The sequence below is a fragment of the Condylura cristata genome, unplaced genomic scaffold (assembly GCF_000260355.1).
Source record: "Condylura cristata isolate star-nosed mole 26May11 unplaced genomic scaffold, ConCri1.0 scaffold00032, whole genome shotgun sequence".
NCBI classification, from domain to species: domain Eukaryota; kingdom Metazoa; phylum Chordata; class Mammalia; order Eulipotyphla; family Talpidae; genus Condylura; species Condylura cristata.
The window spans coordinates 5,200,844-5,214,677 of NW_004567133.1; the positions used below are offsets into that span (position 1 = coordinate 5,200,844).

The following is a 13,834-nucleotide window of genomic DNA, read 5'->3' on the forward strand; positions in this document are numbered from 1 at the left end:
CCCCCCCCCCCCGTGTCACATTCTGTGACCTTGACTTCCGTGATAGGAAGCCCAACCTTGTGCCTAGCTGCGCACTTGCGTCCCCACTAGCCGAGGAAGCCCTGTCCTGGCTGGGGCCTTCACCCTGGGCCTGCAGGCCGTCTTGTTCTCCTGGTGCCCGGTCTGCCATGGCCGTGCGGGCCAGCAGCCCACAGTGGTGGGGGCCAAACTGGGAGGAGACAAAGGTGGTGGCCTGGACACCAGGTGAAGGTGGTTGCTTCATCGAGGTGAGACATGTCGGTGACTTAGGTGAGGGTGATGGCAGGGAGGGAGACAGACGTGGGTCTGCGATGGGACACCTAGGGAGTGACAGTGGAGGGGAGAAGGGAGGCGAGAAACATACCGAACACAGGCTCTTCCCAGAGTGCTTACCGGCTCCTCTTAGCCTCCATGTCGGTGTCGAAAGCCAGCTCCTCCTCTAAGTCCCGTTCAAAGGCCACTTTCTGGGAGCCTTCCCTGACTTCTTCGTCTGAACTTCCGAGCTCCCACTCTCGCCATACTGCCCACAGCCTGTTTAGAGAGACCGGCCTCCCCTGCTGGGAGTCAGGCTCACTTCCGCCACTGCCAGCTGAGTACAGGGCAGGAGAGGGCAAGGGCTGGCATCTGTCGGCGTTCGGCTCTGCCTCCCTGTACCCCAGGTGTGGTCCGTGGGTAGAGCCCCTCGACCTCTGCCCGGCCCCTCCGGTCAGTGAGGAGCGGCAGGGTAGGTGTCGCTGGAGACTGCGGCTCTGGTCCCTATTCTGTTCCTTGCTGGTGTGACCTTGGTCATGTCCCTTTTTTTTTTTTTTATTTTTTTTTGCCTCTGCAGCCTCTTTTCCCACAGATCAAAAACCAAGTGAGTCCTACATGTAGAAACTGCTACAACCAAAAGGTTTGGCCGGTTTTTGCCTCATACCCCTCCTGAGGGATGACCGAGCACTGTGGCTATCTTGTGAACTTGAGGCAACCTAAGAACAAGCCACTGGCTGAAAACATCCCTCTTAAAAGAGCAGTTTATGTCTCCTCCGCCCAGGTTTCCAGAGCCCAGTGCGCAGTAGGTCAAGAAATACCAAGATGTGGACATTTCTCCCACCTCTCTCATTAAACCCTCTCCCCAGTAGGTTTCTAGTTCAAAATGAATTCTGAGCACTTCCTAGAGGGATGCAGGGATGTGTTTCCCTCTTTTTGCTCCGTTGACTCCATCTCCCTTCTCTTGAGCAGGTGGCTGGGGCCTACCCCTGCCTGGTGCATTCTTTACAGGCTGCTACGGCAACGCCTGTAAAGGCTGATACCATGGTCTCTGACCGCCGGGCTTTTGGGGCTAAGTCCTGGGCTGCAGCACTGAATCTTCCTTGGCCCCCTTCTTCCCTACTAGGGTATCACCCCGCTGCAGGTCGTTATGCCCAACACTGCCCTTCATCTTAAGGCACTGCTGGATTTTGAGGATAAGAATGGAGACAAGGTGATAGCAGGAGACGAGTGGCTCTTTGAAGGCCCAGGTAAGTTCTGTCCGTCAGGCCCAGAGGCTTCCTACCCTGGCCCGATGGCCTCTGCTGGCCTCTGCCTCATCTCCCTCATCTCCCTCCCTCCTCAGGCACATACATCCCCCAGAAGGAGGTGGAGGTCGTGCAGATCATCCAGGCCACGATCATCAGGCAGAACCAGGCCCTGCGGCTCAGGGCCCGGAAGGAGTGCCTGGACCGGGACGGGAAGGAGCGGGTGACAGGTGGGGTGCAGAGGGAGGGGCTGTGAGGGGGGTCGGGGGAAGGCCAGGGTGGGCACAAGTTCCAGCCTCGCCCTTCCTGGCCATAAACCCAGGCCAGTCCCCTAACTGCATTTTATCATAGGAAACGGGGAATAATGCCTCAAGGGTGTTGCCTTTTAGCCTGGGAGGTGTCCCCGGTGCCTCTCATGAGCTGCCTTCCCCAGCCCTGGCCCTGGCCGCCAGCAGCAAGATCTGTGGACACACTGTTCCCTCCCTGACCTTTACCCTGAGCAGGGGCAGCAAGGTGTCTGGTGTGTTCACGCACCATTAGCCCCTGGGCCTGACAGATTGTGCTGAGCAGTGTCTTAACAAGCAGGGCTTCCTCTGTGCCAGGTATGTTTACTAGGAGCGAATTAGCCCTCAGACACCTTTGAGGCGTTGTTCCCACTTTCCTATGATAAAATGGAGTTGGGGGACTGGCCTGGTTTATGGCCAGGAAGGGCGAGGCTGGGACCTGTGCCCAGCTACTGCTTCTCCAGTGAACCGCACAGCTTCACTGTTAACGGGGCAGTTCCGCTGCCCACTGCAGAGGAAGGACGTCACTGCAGAGCTGAGGCACGGCCAGGGCGCCTGCGTAGAGCAGCTTGAGCCAGGCCCGGGGTAGTTTTCCTCCTGCCCCAGGAAAGGAATGACTGCAAGGACTTGGGCCTGGCCCCTGAGCCTGGGGGGTTGTGGCATTTCTCGGCCTTCTAGTCTGGGGTCACCCTGCTGTCTTGGCTGTGGGAAGGGGCGGCTGCTGCAGGGTGGGCTGGGTGACCTTTGACCCTGACCCCTCCTTTGTTCCAGGAGAGGAATGGCTGGTGCGCAAGGTGGGCGCTTACCTCCCAGCAGTGTTTGAGGAGGTCCTGGACTTGGTGGACGCTGTGATCCTTACGGAAAAGGTTTGTGGGTTAAGGGAGCTTGTGGGGGGAGGGGAACACGCAGGGCAGAGAGTGGTGGCAGAGCGCGCACAACAGAACAGCAGTTCTCAGGCCAAGAAAATGAATTCAGATCCATCGCTTGGGCTTTCTGGGGTATCCAAGAGGGTTAAAAAGTTCTCCTGCGTTGGTGGAACATCTCCCCCAAACCCAGGAGCCTCAGTGGCCAGTGGGGCGCCCACAGCCCCTGAGGAAGCCAGACGTCGGTGGACTCGAGCACCCCGCCATCTTGTTCTGCAGACGGCCCTGCACCTGCGAGCTCGGCAGAACTTCCGAGACCTGAGGGGCGTGACCCGCCGCACGGGGGAGGAGTGGCTGGTGACCGTGCAGGACACGGAGGCCCACGTGCCGGATGTCTACGAGGAGGTGCTGGGGATTGTGCCCATCACCACCTTGGGCCCCCACAACTACTGTGTGATTCTGGACCCCCTGGGACCGGATGGCAAGAACCAGCTGGGGCAAAAGCGAGTGGTCAAGGTAAATCCTGCTCCCCAGAGGGGCGCCCCTAGCGGCACGGGCCCCCTCCTGCCCCCTTCTCTCCTCCCATGCTCCAGAAACACCTTTGTTACTACTCCCTGTGCTGTTGCGCTCCCTGGCAACCTGGCCCAAGGTCACTCACTGTTTGCTCTGGGATCGTTCCCAGCCCCACCTGCTACCTGGAGAGATTCTCCTGTTGTGCCTTCCCCTGTTCTGCAAACCTTGTCATCCCTTATGTAACAAATCTCTTGATGTACCCTGCTCTCCAGTCCCTCTGAACTGTGTATGAGGCCACCAGAGGTGGACACACTTTTCTCCAGAGGGCCAGATCCCAGGGACTTTAGGTGCTGTGAGCTGTTTGGTTTCTGTTGCAACTACAAGTCTGAGGGAGCGTCACAGCTTGTCCCAAGGAGCGCTGTGGTCTTTGCAGTAACAGGAAGTGGAAAAGTGTGTGGTTGAATAAGTAAGATTGTAGTACATCAAGGTTAAGAGAGCTAGAGGAGTGAGAAGAGGTCAAGGTGGGGATCTGAAGAATGTTAATGGGGGAAACATTCAGAGAGTCTCTGCTAAGAGACAGAGCCAGAGTACTGGGCATCGTGTGATAATGGGGCAAGATTCAGAGCTCAGAGCGATGTTCAAAATAACAAAACCCAATGCATAAAACAAGATTGTGTGAATCCATACAGTGAAACATTGTTTTCTATAAAACAATAGCTGCAACGCTGGAGTGAGTAAACTTCAACACTGCTCTTAGCAAGAGAAGCCAGACATCCAAGGTCACACATTATACCGATCTTTTGTATGAAATGTCCAGAATTGGTACATCCTGAACAGAAAATAGACTGGCCGTTTGGTGGAGGGTGAGTGGGCATGGGGTTTGCTTTCAGGGCGATGCGAATGTTCTGGAATTCAATAGTACTGGTTGGACAACTCGATGTACCAAAGCAACTGAATTGTACCTGTTAGATGGGTACATTTTATGGTAGGTGGATTACAGCCCAAATACTTTTTTAAAACTCCAGTCCAAGACCAGATTTTGCCACATCAGGACTTAACTGTCCCTAGGAAACAGTGAGAGCAAAGCAAGGAGCAATGGCTGATTAATTCTTAACTGTTGGCATTGTGAGGGCCCCACCCTGACTGTCCGGGTTGTCTCGAGGGCAGCTCTGGTGAGCTGAGGCCTGCAGACGGTGCTGGGGAGCTCCCAGCCCAGGCAACAGCACACTTTGTGTAATGTGGGGGTGAGGAGCTGCTCTCTGGGCTCCCAGCTGGGCAGCAGTCCTCCTAACCCCATCTCCCTTGCAGGGAGAGAAGTCCTTTTTCCTCCAGCCGGGCGAGACGCTGGAACGGGGCATCCAGGACGTGTACGTGCTGTCGGAGCAGCAGGGACTGTTGCTGCGGGCCCTGCAGCCTCTGCAGGAGGGTGACGGCGAGGACAGGGTCTCCCGCCAGGCCGGGGACTGCTGGCTCATCCGAGGGCCCCTGGAGTACGTGCCGTCCGCCAAGGTGGAGGTGGTAGAAGAGCGCCAGGCCATCCCGCTGGACGAGAATGAGGGCATCTATGTGCAGGACATCAAGACAGGAAAGGTAAAGGCGGGTGGGTGCTGCTGGGAGGAGGCTGTGGTGGAAGCAGGGAGAGGACTGAGCAGCCACAGCAACGTCTCAGACTGGCCTTCCCGGAGCAGCGGTCTTCCCTTTGTCCGAACTGTGGGGCTTCAAATTTTAGAAACCCCCTAGCAAGATGAGCCAGACGGGGGGGGGGGGCAAGGGGGGCAGATGTGCCCCGTCCATAAGTCTTACAGGGGTATGGCGCAGGAAGGAGCCAACCTCTTCCTCCCCGCAGCCCCCGCCCAGGGCCACACCCTGCTGGAATCTTTAGCTGGACCCTGTACCTTGACTGGACCTGGGATCACATCTCCAACCTCTCTAAGAATCCAGCCTAGAAGTAGAGCTCAGAATCCTAGGAACTACATGCTGTCATTCCCTGGGGTTGCGTCTGCCCCAGGGATGCCCTCAAGCTGCCCATGAAAGAAAATTCCACAAGAAATAATATCCAGGCAGGCTGCCATGTTCATCCCCAGCTGTGAAGCCGCCCAGTGAGATGCCACCCATTCCTGCTGCAGGAGGGGCGCTCTGGCTACTTGCAGATAGGGACTGAAGCCAGGGTGAAACAGCTCACCCACCCCAGGGCAGAGCCAGCAGGCCGTGCAGCTGAGTGCAGCCTGTTCCAGAACCCCCCACTGGGGTGCTGCGCGGGTCTCCCTCTTACCCTCCTGGTGATGTCACCTGCCCTCCTCAAGGTGCGTGCTGTGATCGGAAGCACCTACATGCTGACCCAGGATGAAGTCCTGTGGGAAAAAGAGCTGCCTCCCGGGGTGGAGATGCTGCTGAACAAGGGGCAGGACCCCCTGGCAGACCGGGGTGAGATGAACATAGGCAAGACCTTCCCGCCCCCCGCCCCTCGGGACAAGACCCGCGTGGTCAGCTACCGCGTCCCTCACAACACCGCGGTGCAGGTGTACGACTACAGGGCCAAGAAAGCTCGGTGAGGGGCCTGCCAGCGCTGGGGGTGGTCGGGCTGCGGGCACGGGGGCACGCCAGGCGTCTCACTCCCCGCCCTCTGCAGCGTGGTCTTTGGGCCTGAGCTGGTGTCCCTGGGACCTGAGGAGCAGTTCACGGTGCTGTCCCTCTCGGCTGGGCGGCCCAAGCGCCCCCACGCCCGCCGCGCACTCTGCCTGCTGCTCGGGCCTGACTTCTTCACAGATGTCATCACCATCGAAACCGCAGACCACGCCAGGCTGCAGCTGCAACTGGCCTACAACTGGTGAGCAGGGTGGGGAGGGACCGAGGGCTCCTGGGGTGCAGCCCCCCTCCTCCCAGGAGGAGCTGAGGGCTGGGCTCCCGCAGGCAGAGCGCCGGCAGAGGGCAGCGAAGCCCCAGGGGTTCGTGCAGACGACAGTGGGGATCATTTCTGGGAGCAGTGGGAATGACACCCATCGACTTCACAGGCGCCGAAGGGTGCATGAGAGCTGCAGGGTCCTACACCCAGTTAAGGTCAAGTGTTAGTTAGGGGTCATTTCACGCAGGAGCAGCGCTGGACAACTCCCAAGTCACCTATGCCCACCTCTTGCTGGAGAGGCCAGGAATGAAGGTGCTCAGGGCACTGACATCTCCAGAGCGCTGACGCGTGAGGGGCACAGGCCCTGAGCCGCGCCGCCTCCTTGCCCCCCGTAGTGTGACTTTGGGCCTGTCCCAACCGCTCTGCTCCTGCTTCTTCCTGGCACATTGGGGATGGGCCCCTCTCCACGCTGGGTGGCCGAGAATGGAGTGGGAACGCGTGTGAGTCGCTTAGGCCCTCGCCTGGCGCCAGGCGGGCACCTTCTACCTGAGGGCCCTCCCAGCCATGGAGGGAGGTGGAGCGTCCTTTCCAAAGGTGAGAGGGTTAGTTTCCTGGAAGCAAACGGCTTCATTATTCTGGGCCTCTGTCCACAGGCACTTTGCCCTGAGTGATCAGAAGGACCCCCAAGAGGCAGCCAAGATCTTTGCGGTGCCTGACTTCGTGGGGGACGCCTGCAAGGCCATTGCTTCCCGGGTGCGGGGGGCTGTGGCTTCCGTCACCTTCGATGACTTCCACAAGAACTCTGCCCGCATCATTCGCACTGCCGTCTTCGGCTTCGAGACCCAGGAGAGCAAGGGCCCCGGCAGCCTCGCCCTGCCCCAGCCCCGGGATCGGGCCGTCTTCCCCCAGAACGGACTGGTGGTCAGCAGCGTGGATGTGCAGTCCGTGGAGCCGGTGGACCAGAGGACCCGGGACGCCCTGCAGCGCAGCGTCCAGCTGGCCATCGAGATCACCACCAACTCGCAGGAGGCAGCCGCCAAGTGAGTGAGGCGGGGCCGCTGCTCAGTGCCCGCGGCGGGCCAGCCCCTCCCCAGCCCGCTGCTGGGATTTGGAGAACATGGCACCGCCTCCCCTTAGCGGTCAACCCGCCCGGCTCCTCCCCAGCAGCAGCCGGGCCCCCAGCACACAACTTGACACCGCCTCTGCTGCCGTGGCCCCTCGCCCTGCCCGCACGTCAGCCGGACATGCTTCTGTGGCCTTCGGGCCCAGCCTGTCACCCCACCTCCCCTTCCAGCTTCTCCCGCGCTCCTGTGCTCCAGGCCCACCAGCTCCCTTCTGTCCGCAGATGCACAGCTGGGTTCCCACCTCTAGACCTGCCTGGCTGTTCCTCTGCTCGGTGCTTAGGCCCCTTTGTGGCCTCGGCCTCCCCCCCAGAGAGCCTTGTCTTGCTACCCTGGGTGGTGCCCCCGCCCCATTGTCAGTGCATCACCTGTTCTCAGAGCTTGTGGCTGAATGAGATCCTCTCACTGGGAGGAGCTTGGTCACTGTGGCCATTCCTGTGGTCACAGACCGCCCCTGGCTCACACGCACATGATTCTCTCACTGGCACCACCCAGAGGCCAGAATGTGTGCTGGGCGCCCAACAGATGGCCCCCACCCCTGAGCTCCGTCAGTCCTGGTGCCACGCCCGCCTCTGACCTGCCTCCTCCCCACCCAGACATGAGGCCCAGAGACTGGAGCAAGAAGCCCGAGGCCGGCTGGAAAGGCAGAAGATCTTGGACCAATCGGAAGCTGAAAAAGCGCGCAGGGAACTCTTGGAGCTGGAGGCTCTGAGGTGGGTCAAGATCCAGGAGAAAAGATGGAGCGGGGCGGGGGGAAGCCGCCAGTGGGGCTGGGGGTGTGCACGCACCAGCAGCTGCTCAGCCTAAGCCGAGGGCTGCCCCCCTGACTGCGCCTGTGTCCCCAGCACTGCTGTGGAGAGCACCGGGGCAGCCAAGGCAGAGGCCGAGTCCCGCGCAGAGGCCGCACGCATCGAAGGGGAGGGCTCCGTGCTGCAGGCCAAGCTGAAAGCCGAGGCCCTGGCCATCGAGACGGTGAGTGGGGGAGACACCAAGTGCGGGAGACGCCCGTGGTAGGGTGTGGGTGCAGCCCTGGAGTGGAGATAGGTACCGAGCAAGCCCTCTGTGGCTTACAGGCACTGCTTACAAGGCAGGGGGTGTGCAGCCCACTCAGATAAACACCCACCGTGGCCAGGTGGGGCCGGGCGACACGCGTTACACGCATGATCTTAATACTCAAAATCCCATTAAGGTGGGAATTCTCTTCCACACCAAAGGGACTGAGGCTGGGGTAAAGGCCCCCTTGCTGAGAGGTGAAGCACACAGGAGTCATCCCTTCCGCCTCAGCCCGCTCTGGCTTGCTAGGTGACCTAGTGGACAAGGGCCTCACAACTGACAGCACACGGGTTTTTCTCCTTCCAGGAGGCTGAGCTCCAGCGGGTGGAGAAAGTGCGGCAGCTAGAACTGGCCTATGCCCGATCCCAGCTGGACCTGGAGGTGCTCAAGGCCCAGGAGCTGGCAGAGGTGGAAGTGAAGAAGTTCAAGCAGATGACGGAGGCCCTGGGCCCCAGCACCATCAGGGACCTTGCGATGGCCGGGCCGGAGATGCAGGTGAGGGCCGGGCAAGTGTGTGCACGTGCAGGGACGTGCAGGGGCCCAGGGAGCCTCTCTACAGATGCTGAGATGTCACGGTGAAAAGTTTCAGCCGGACTGGCCCTGTGTCCCACAACCTGGCAGGTAGATCTTGAGCCTGGTGTCCCATCAGGCACTTTCCTAGGCTCGGCAGGGAGTGGGAGCTCCCAGTGGAGGTAGACACATGGGACACAGGTCTGTGACAGTGCAGGGGTGCACTAGCTGGCTTGGGAGGGCCTGGCTGAGGAGGGGCTGCGCGAGGACAGGACCTGCCAGGAGGTGGCCCGAGGTCAGACATCAAAATGTGCATGTAAGGACCAGAAGTGGCGGCTGCAGCCTGGAGGCGAAGGGTGGGAAGGCGGCTCCGGGGCAGTGGCAGGCAGGACCCACGCACAGAGTGGATGACAGCCTGAGGGTGGTTAGCTCCTCCCCTATCACTGACTACCCGGATGAGGTTGGCTTGGGCCGCAGCAGCAGCTATGTCGGCCGCCAGGTGGTGGCTCAGCAGAGAAGGGGCCGAGGGGGCACCAGGACCTGACCTGACCGCTGCTCCTCCTGCTCCCCCAGGTCAAACTGCTCCAGAGCCTGGGCCTGAAGTCAACCCTCATCACCGATGGCTCCACTCCCATCAACCTATTCAACACGGCCTTTGGTCTACTCGGGCTAGGGTCTGAGGCCCCGCTCCCAACGAAAAAGGCAGCTCTGGGACTCAGCTCCCAAGAAGGCTTGATTCTCCAGACCCCCGCTGCCCCTCAGGCGCCTGGAAGCAACTAAGTCATGCCTTAGTTCTTTTCTGCACTGACCAATAAAACCAACACTTTTGGGCATTTAAATCCTTTTGTGTTACCTTAAGTCTACATCACAGGCAACCCTAACTGTGGGTGGGGGGAGGGTATGGGAAGCCCTGAGATAATGAGACAGTTACTGCTAGTTCCCAGACCGTGGAGAGGCACCGAGGCCCCTGAGGCAAGCCAAGCACGTCCTCCCGAGGTCTTGCCAGCCAGACTCTCCTTTCGGTGATCTGCTTTGCTAGACCCCAGGCAGCGGGGAGGGTGGGGCCTGCTTGGTCAGCCCCTCTGGGATGGCCTCCTGGACGTCCCCCTACCCCCCACACCTCCCTGCCCAGCACTTGGGAGGCGCCCTCTGGTGCCACCTGCTGGCTGCACGGCAAACCTGGTGCCCATGCTAGTTCCTTCTCAGCTGGGAATGCCAAAGGACGCAGGGGTGGTAGGAACTGGAGTGCCTCCCTGGGCTTCTGGTAGGGCTCTCCTGGAGCATGCAGAGAGAGGGGGTCCTTCCCAACCTCCCCCACAGCCAGGGAGGAACCAGGCAGGCGCCATCAGCCGGGCACACAAGAGGCGGCTGCTAGCTATACCAGCCCTTCTGCCCACGAGCGCAAGGGCTGCCCGGCCTGCCTGGTCTCTGCCGAAGAAGTTAAAGTTCCTGGGGGGAGGAAACATTTGGACTTGTGGTTTAAAAGGCAACTTGACTCTGATTATTTTCTTTGTGAAACGGGCCAGCAGTTCCCCTACTGAGCTATTTTCGTCTTATTCCTTCCCCCTGTTGGGTCTGGTCCCATCCCTGTCGCTTCCCAAGATGAATCGCATTTGTGTGCCAGCAGCTCCACTCAAGTCGGAGCTTGTAGAGGCCAGGAGCTGCCCGGTCAGCGCACAGCAGCTGCCCGGTCAGCCCACAGCAGCACCGTGGCGCACCTGCTGATGGACTAACTCCCCCGCCCCCACCAAGTCCTACATCCTCCCTCAGGGGCAATTAACCTGGTACCCTCACCTGGTACCCAGCAAGAGAGTGCTGTGCGGCACCGTTGACTGCCAAGGCCTCAGTGCTCTGTGTGGGTACAGCCGGACTCCCAGGGCTGTCCCTTGTCATTCCTAGTGGCCAGGCCCCCTCTGAACCCCAGCTCCTATCTCACCATTCCTCCAGTCCCAGCCTCCAATGATCTTGACCGCAACCACTTTCATGATACCCCTCCTCCTTTCATTTCTCGCCAGTTTAGCTTTTGTCTATGTAATTCATCGTTGGAAACCTCCCTAAACACTCCCATCCTGTCCCATATAACAGCAGAAAGCCCCATCCCTTCCCGTCTCAACCCCACCTCTCCCCCTCCCCCCAGTGACTGGGCCTGGGCATTGCTGGAGAAGCCCCACACACACATGCTGGCTGATCACGCTTTAGCTTATGGCAACACATTTCAAGGAAGACCTAAGACCTCTCACGGCAAGAAATCCCCTGCAGAACAACTTCTCACCGCCTCTTCCTCTCCCACAGGGCTGCCTACTTTCTCTCACCTCTTTGAGAAAATAGAAGCAAATCGGGCAGGAAGCCCCTCCCCTCCCCAGCAGCAATCTAACACCACAGCATCTGGCCTCAGCATCCCCTTGCTTAGGCGAAAGCTTCCCAGGAGTCCAGCTCTTTCCCTAGGCCGAGCCACTCCTCCCCCAAACACCCCCCAACCTCCTCCCTGCTGCTGTCTAGGGGGTCACTGCTGTCCACACCTGCTCCTCGGCTCCCAGTGAGCTCATCTGACCCCTCACAGTGCTGCTCCCTGGCTGCTTTCCCTTCCCAGCCACCGTTGTTTCCTCCCTCATCATCACCTCAGGCCCCTCCGATCAGCTTCCAACCTGGCTTCATGGAAATGAGTAACCGGCCATCACCCATGGGGATCCTGTCTCTGGACCCAGCGCAGCCCCTCAGCGTGAGGGCCCGTGCTGTCCTCCACACTGGGCCTTCATGTTACCACCAACTCCATCTTCCTTCCCACCTTGTCTAGCACCGGGAGCTCCTCAGTTCCTTTGGCCAACTCCACGTCCTCAGCTCCGCCGCTACATGGTGGCCTGCCCTGGGCCCTGCTCTCTTGCTCAGCTACATTCTCTGGACCACTGGCTCCAAAATCCTACTCCACCCCAGACCTCACCCTTTTCAGCGATCTTGATGTCTCCATGTGGGCCTCTGAAGGCCCCTGGACTTGCTCTGACCCATGAAATGCAATGGGAGAGCACCATCTCTCCATCCCACTTCTGCAGTGACCGGAAATCCCTCAGACTGGCTGTGGGTCAGCCTGGGCCCCAGAGAGGGAAGACACGAAGCAGATACAGTTGACACCCTCAAACACGCAGAGCGAGAAATAAACATTTGCCGTGGTAACTGAGGAAAGGGGTGAGGATTGGCCCCCATAACCCAGTCCATCCTGACCATGACACGGACCTCACAAGGTTGCAAATCTAACAGTATCGAGGGAAGCTGCTCTCTGAACCACAGGGAGGACAACAGCCCAGCACACGGGGTGTGCGTCCCTCAGTGAGAGGACAGCTCGCCTTGCAGGGAAAACAGAATTTCCTCCCACGCCAGGGCCAGATTGTCAGTCCCTTGGCATCAAAGCTACCCGTTCAGTCCCTGAAATTGCCCATAAACTACAGAGCAGTGTGATTTCTCATGAAGTTCTACCCAGCCTGATTTTCTTAGCACTGGAGCAAGTGGCTTGAATTTGGTTCAGCTGGGTTGAAAGCCAGATAATTGGTTTTAAGTCCTCATGTGTGTGAAAAATCTGAGTCTTTAGACAGCAAAGTCATATTGAGCATGGTAAGACACGGGTGATCTGTTGGTCTCCCTCCTAGGCCACTAATTATTCCCCAAACTCCCTGAGGTGCGCGTGGCTCCCAGGGTGCCACTTCCCCACCTTCCCACAAAGCAGCCTCCTGCTATCCTCCAAGCACACCTCTGCCTGGAGGGTGAAGGCGTGCAGGGCACTCGAGGCCCACGTGTGGAAGACGGTGAAGCCACGAGCCCAGGAGAGCCCGCGAGCCTGCATCTCCCGATCAGGAGCACCTGGTAGGACAAGCCAGGAGTTAGAAATCAACTTCTGGCACGCTTGAGTCACTCTGACTTGAGTTTTGTCGCAGCAGTGAGGGTTACCTCGAATCAGTCTGAGACTTCAGGAAACACTCAAGACCTCCTGAGGGAATAGCCTGACCTCCCAGAGTTCCCACTAAGGGGACTAAGTGGGACAAGCAGACGCAAGTCTTACGGGGTGGTTACTCATTCAGTCTAAAAGCAGGGCTGAGGCCCAGAAAGTTAGCACTGCACAGGCTGCAGGCCTCTGGGGTTGTTGTAGTAAAACGCTGGGAAGAGTATTAACAACAAAATTTACTTCTCCCAGGCCCAGAGGCTGAGTCTGAGATCAAGGCGCCAGTATGGTATTCTGGTGAGGACACCCCCTGCCTGGGTCATCGCCCTCAGCTTTAAGTGCCCTCACCTGAGGGAAGGGGGATGAGAGTTCCGTGGGGTCTCTTGTGAGGAGACCCCCTCCATGAGCCCCACCTCCAAACATGAACACACTGGGCACTGGGTTTCAACGCAAGAAGTTTGCAGGGACACAAACATTCAGACCACAGGAACCTGGAGTGCGACAAGAGTCTACTGCCCCGAGCACAGACTCTGCGACTCAGTTCAGCTCAGGCTTTTCCCTACCTGAAGTCAGACGAAAGGCCCAGGGCTAACCTGCAGGCCCCATAGGGCCAGTGGGCTCCATGGTCTCCTGAGCGGAAGTTGCTCACTCTCTCCAGCCCTTCTTTATTTACATCACCTGGAGCTGGGTTTACATCAATTAAAGACTCCTGATGTTACTGTGAATGATGAGAACCAAGGAGTCAGCTGGGGTTGAGGAGCTCCAGTGAGTGGCCAGGAGGGCTCATTTGCCTGAGGGGAAAGCTGATTCATGGGCAGAGGGGTGAGGAAGGAAAAGGCCTTGGAGGAGCTGGGAGGGTAGCTTGCTGGGGAGGGGCGACTCAGCGTTGTATCAGTTTTCCTCAAGTCCAAGTTTGTCCCTGCCCTTCAAAGTTCACCCTTCCAGTAGCCCCAGTGACTTATTCAGCAAGGTTCACAGAGGTAGGGCCTAATAAAGTAAATAATAGAATTCTAAACCACCGTTAAGACGCCGCCTATGTGGACAGCTGTGTCTGGAGAACATTAAGGCTTTAGGGCCTGGAGCCAAGCCAGCCAGGTTGGCCTGCTCTCAGGACCTCGATTTCCACTCTGGAAGACATATGCTGTAAAGGGGACTGTCATATTGTTTAGTACACAGTAGGATGCTGGTGTGAGGTGAAATGAGGTA

The 13,834-nt window shown here is 58.8% G+C and overlaps 1 protein-coding gene across 3 annotated transcripts in view; it reads left to right on the top strand.

Annotated features, from left to right (window-relative positions):
• MVP (major vault protein) overlaps positions 1-9,533 on the top strand; it is a 19,133-nt gene extending 9,600 nt beyond the window's left edge. For all 3 annotated transcript variants that reach the window (XM_012731874.1, XM_004691993.2, XM_012731875.1), the window contains exons 4-15: positions 1,394-1,517; positions 1,613-1,744; positions 2,570-2,664; positions 2,941-3,177; positions 4,483-4,764; positions 5,478-5,722; positions 5,804-6,001; positions 6,670-7,056; positions 7,734-7,850; positions 7,983-8,109; positions 8,497-8,685; positions 9,274-9,533. In XM_012731874.1, coding sequence (XP_012587328.1) covers positions 1,394-1,517; positions 1,613-1,744; positions 2,570-2,664; positions 2,941-3,177; positions 4,483-4,764; positions 5,478-5,722; positions 5,804-6,001; positions 6,670-7,056; positions 7,734-7,850; positions 7,983-8,109; positions 8,497-8,685; positions 9,274-9,480 — 2,340 coding nt within the window. In that variant the 3' untranslated portion in view covers positions 9,481-9,533. The remainder of the gene's footprint in view (positions 1-1,393; positions 1,518-1,612; positions 1,745-2,569; positions 2,665-2,940; positions 3,178-4,482; positions 4,765-5,477; positions 5,723-5,803; positions 6,002-6,669; positions 7,057-7,733; positions 7,851-7,982; positions 8,110-8,496; positions 8,686-9,273) is intronic.
• The last annotated feature ends 4,301 nt before the right edge of the window (positions 9,534-13,834 follow it).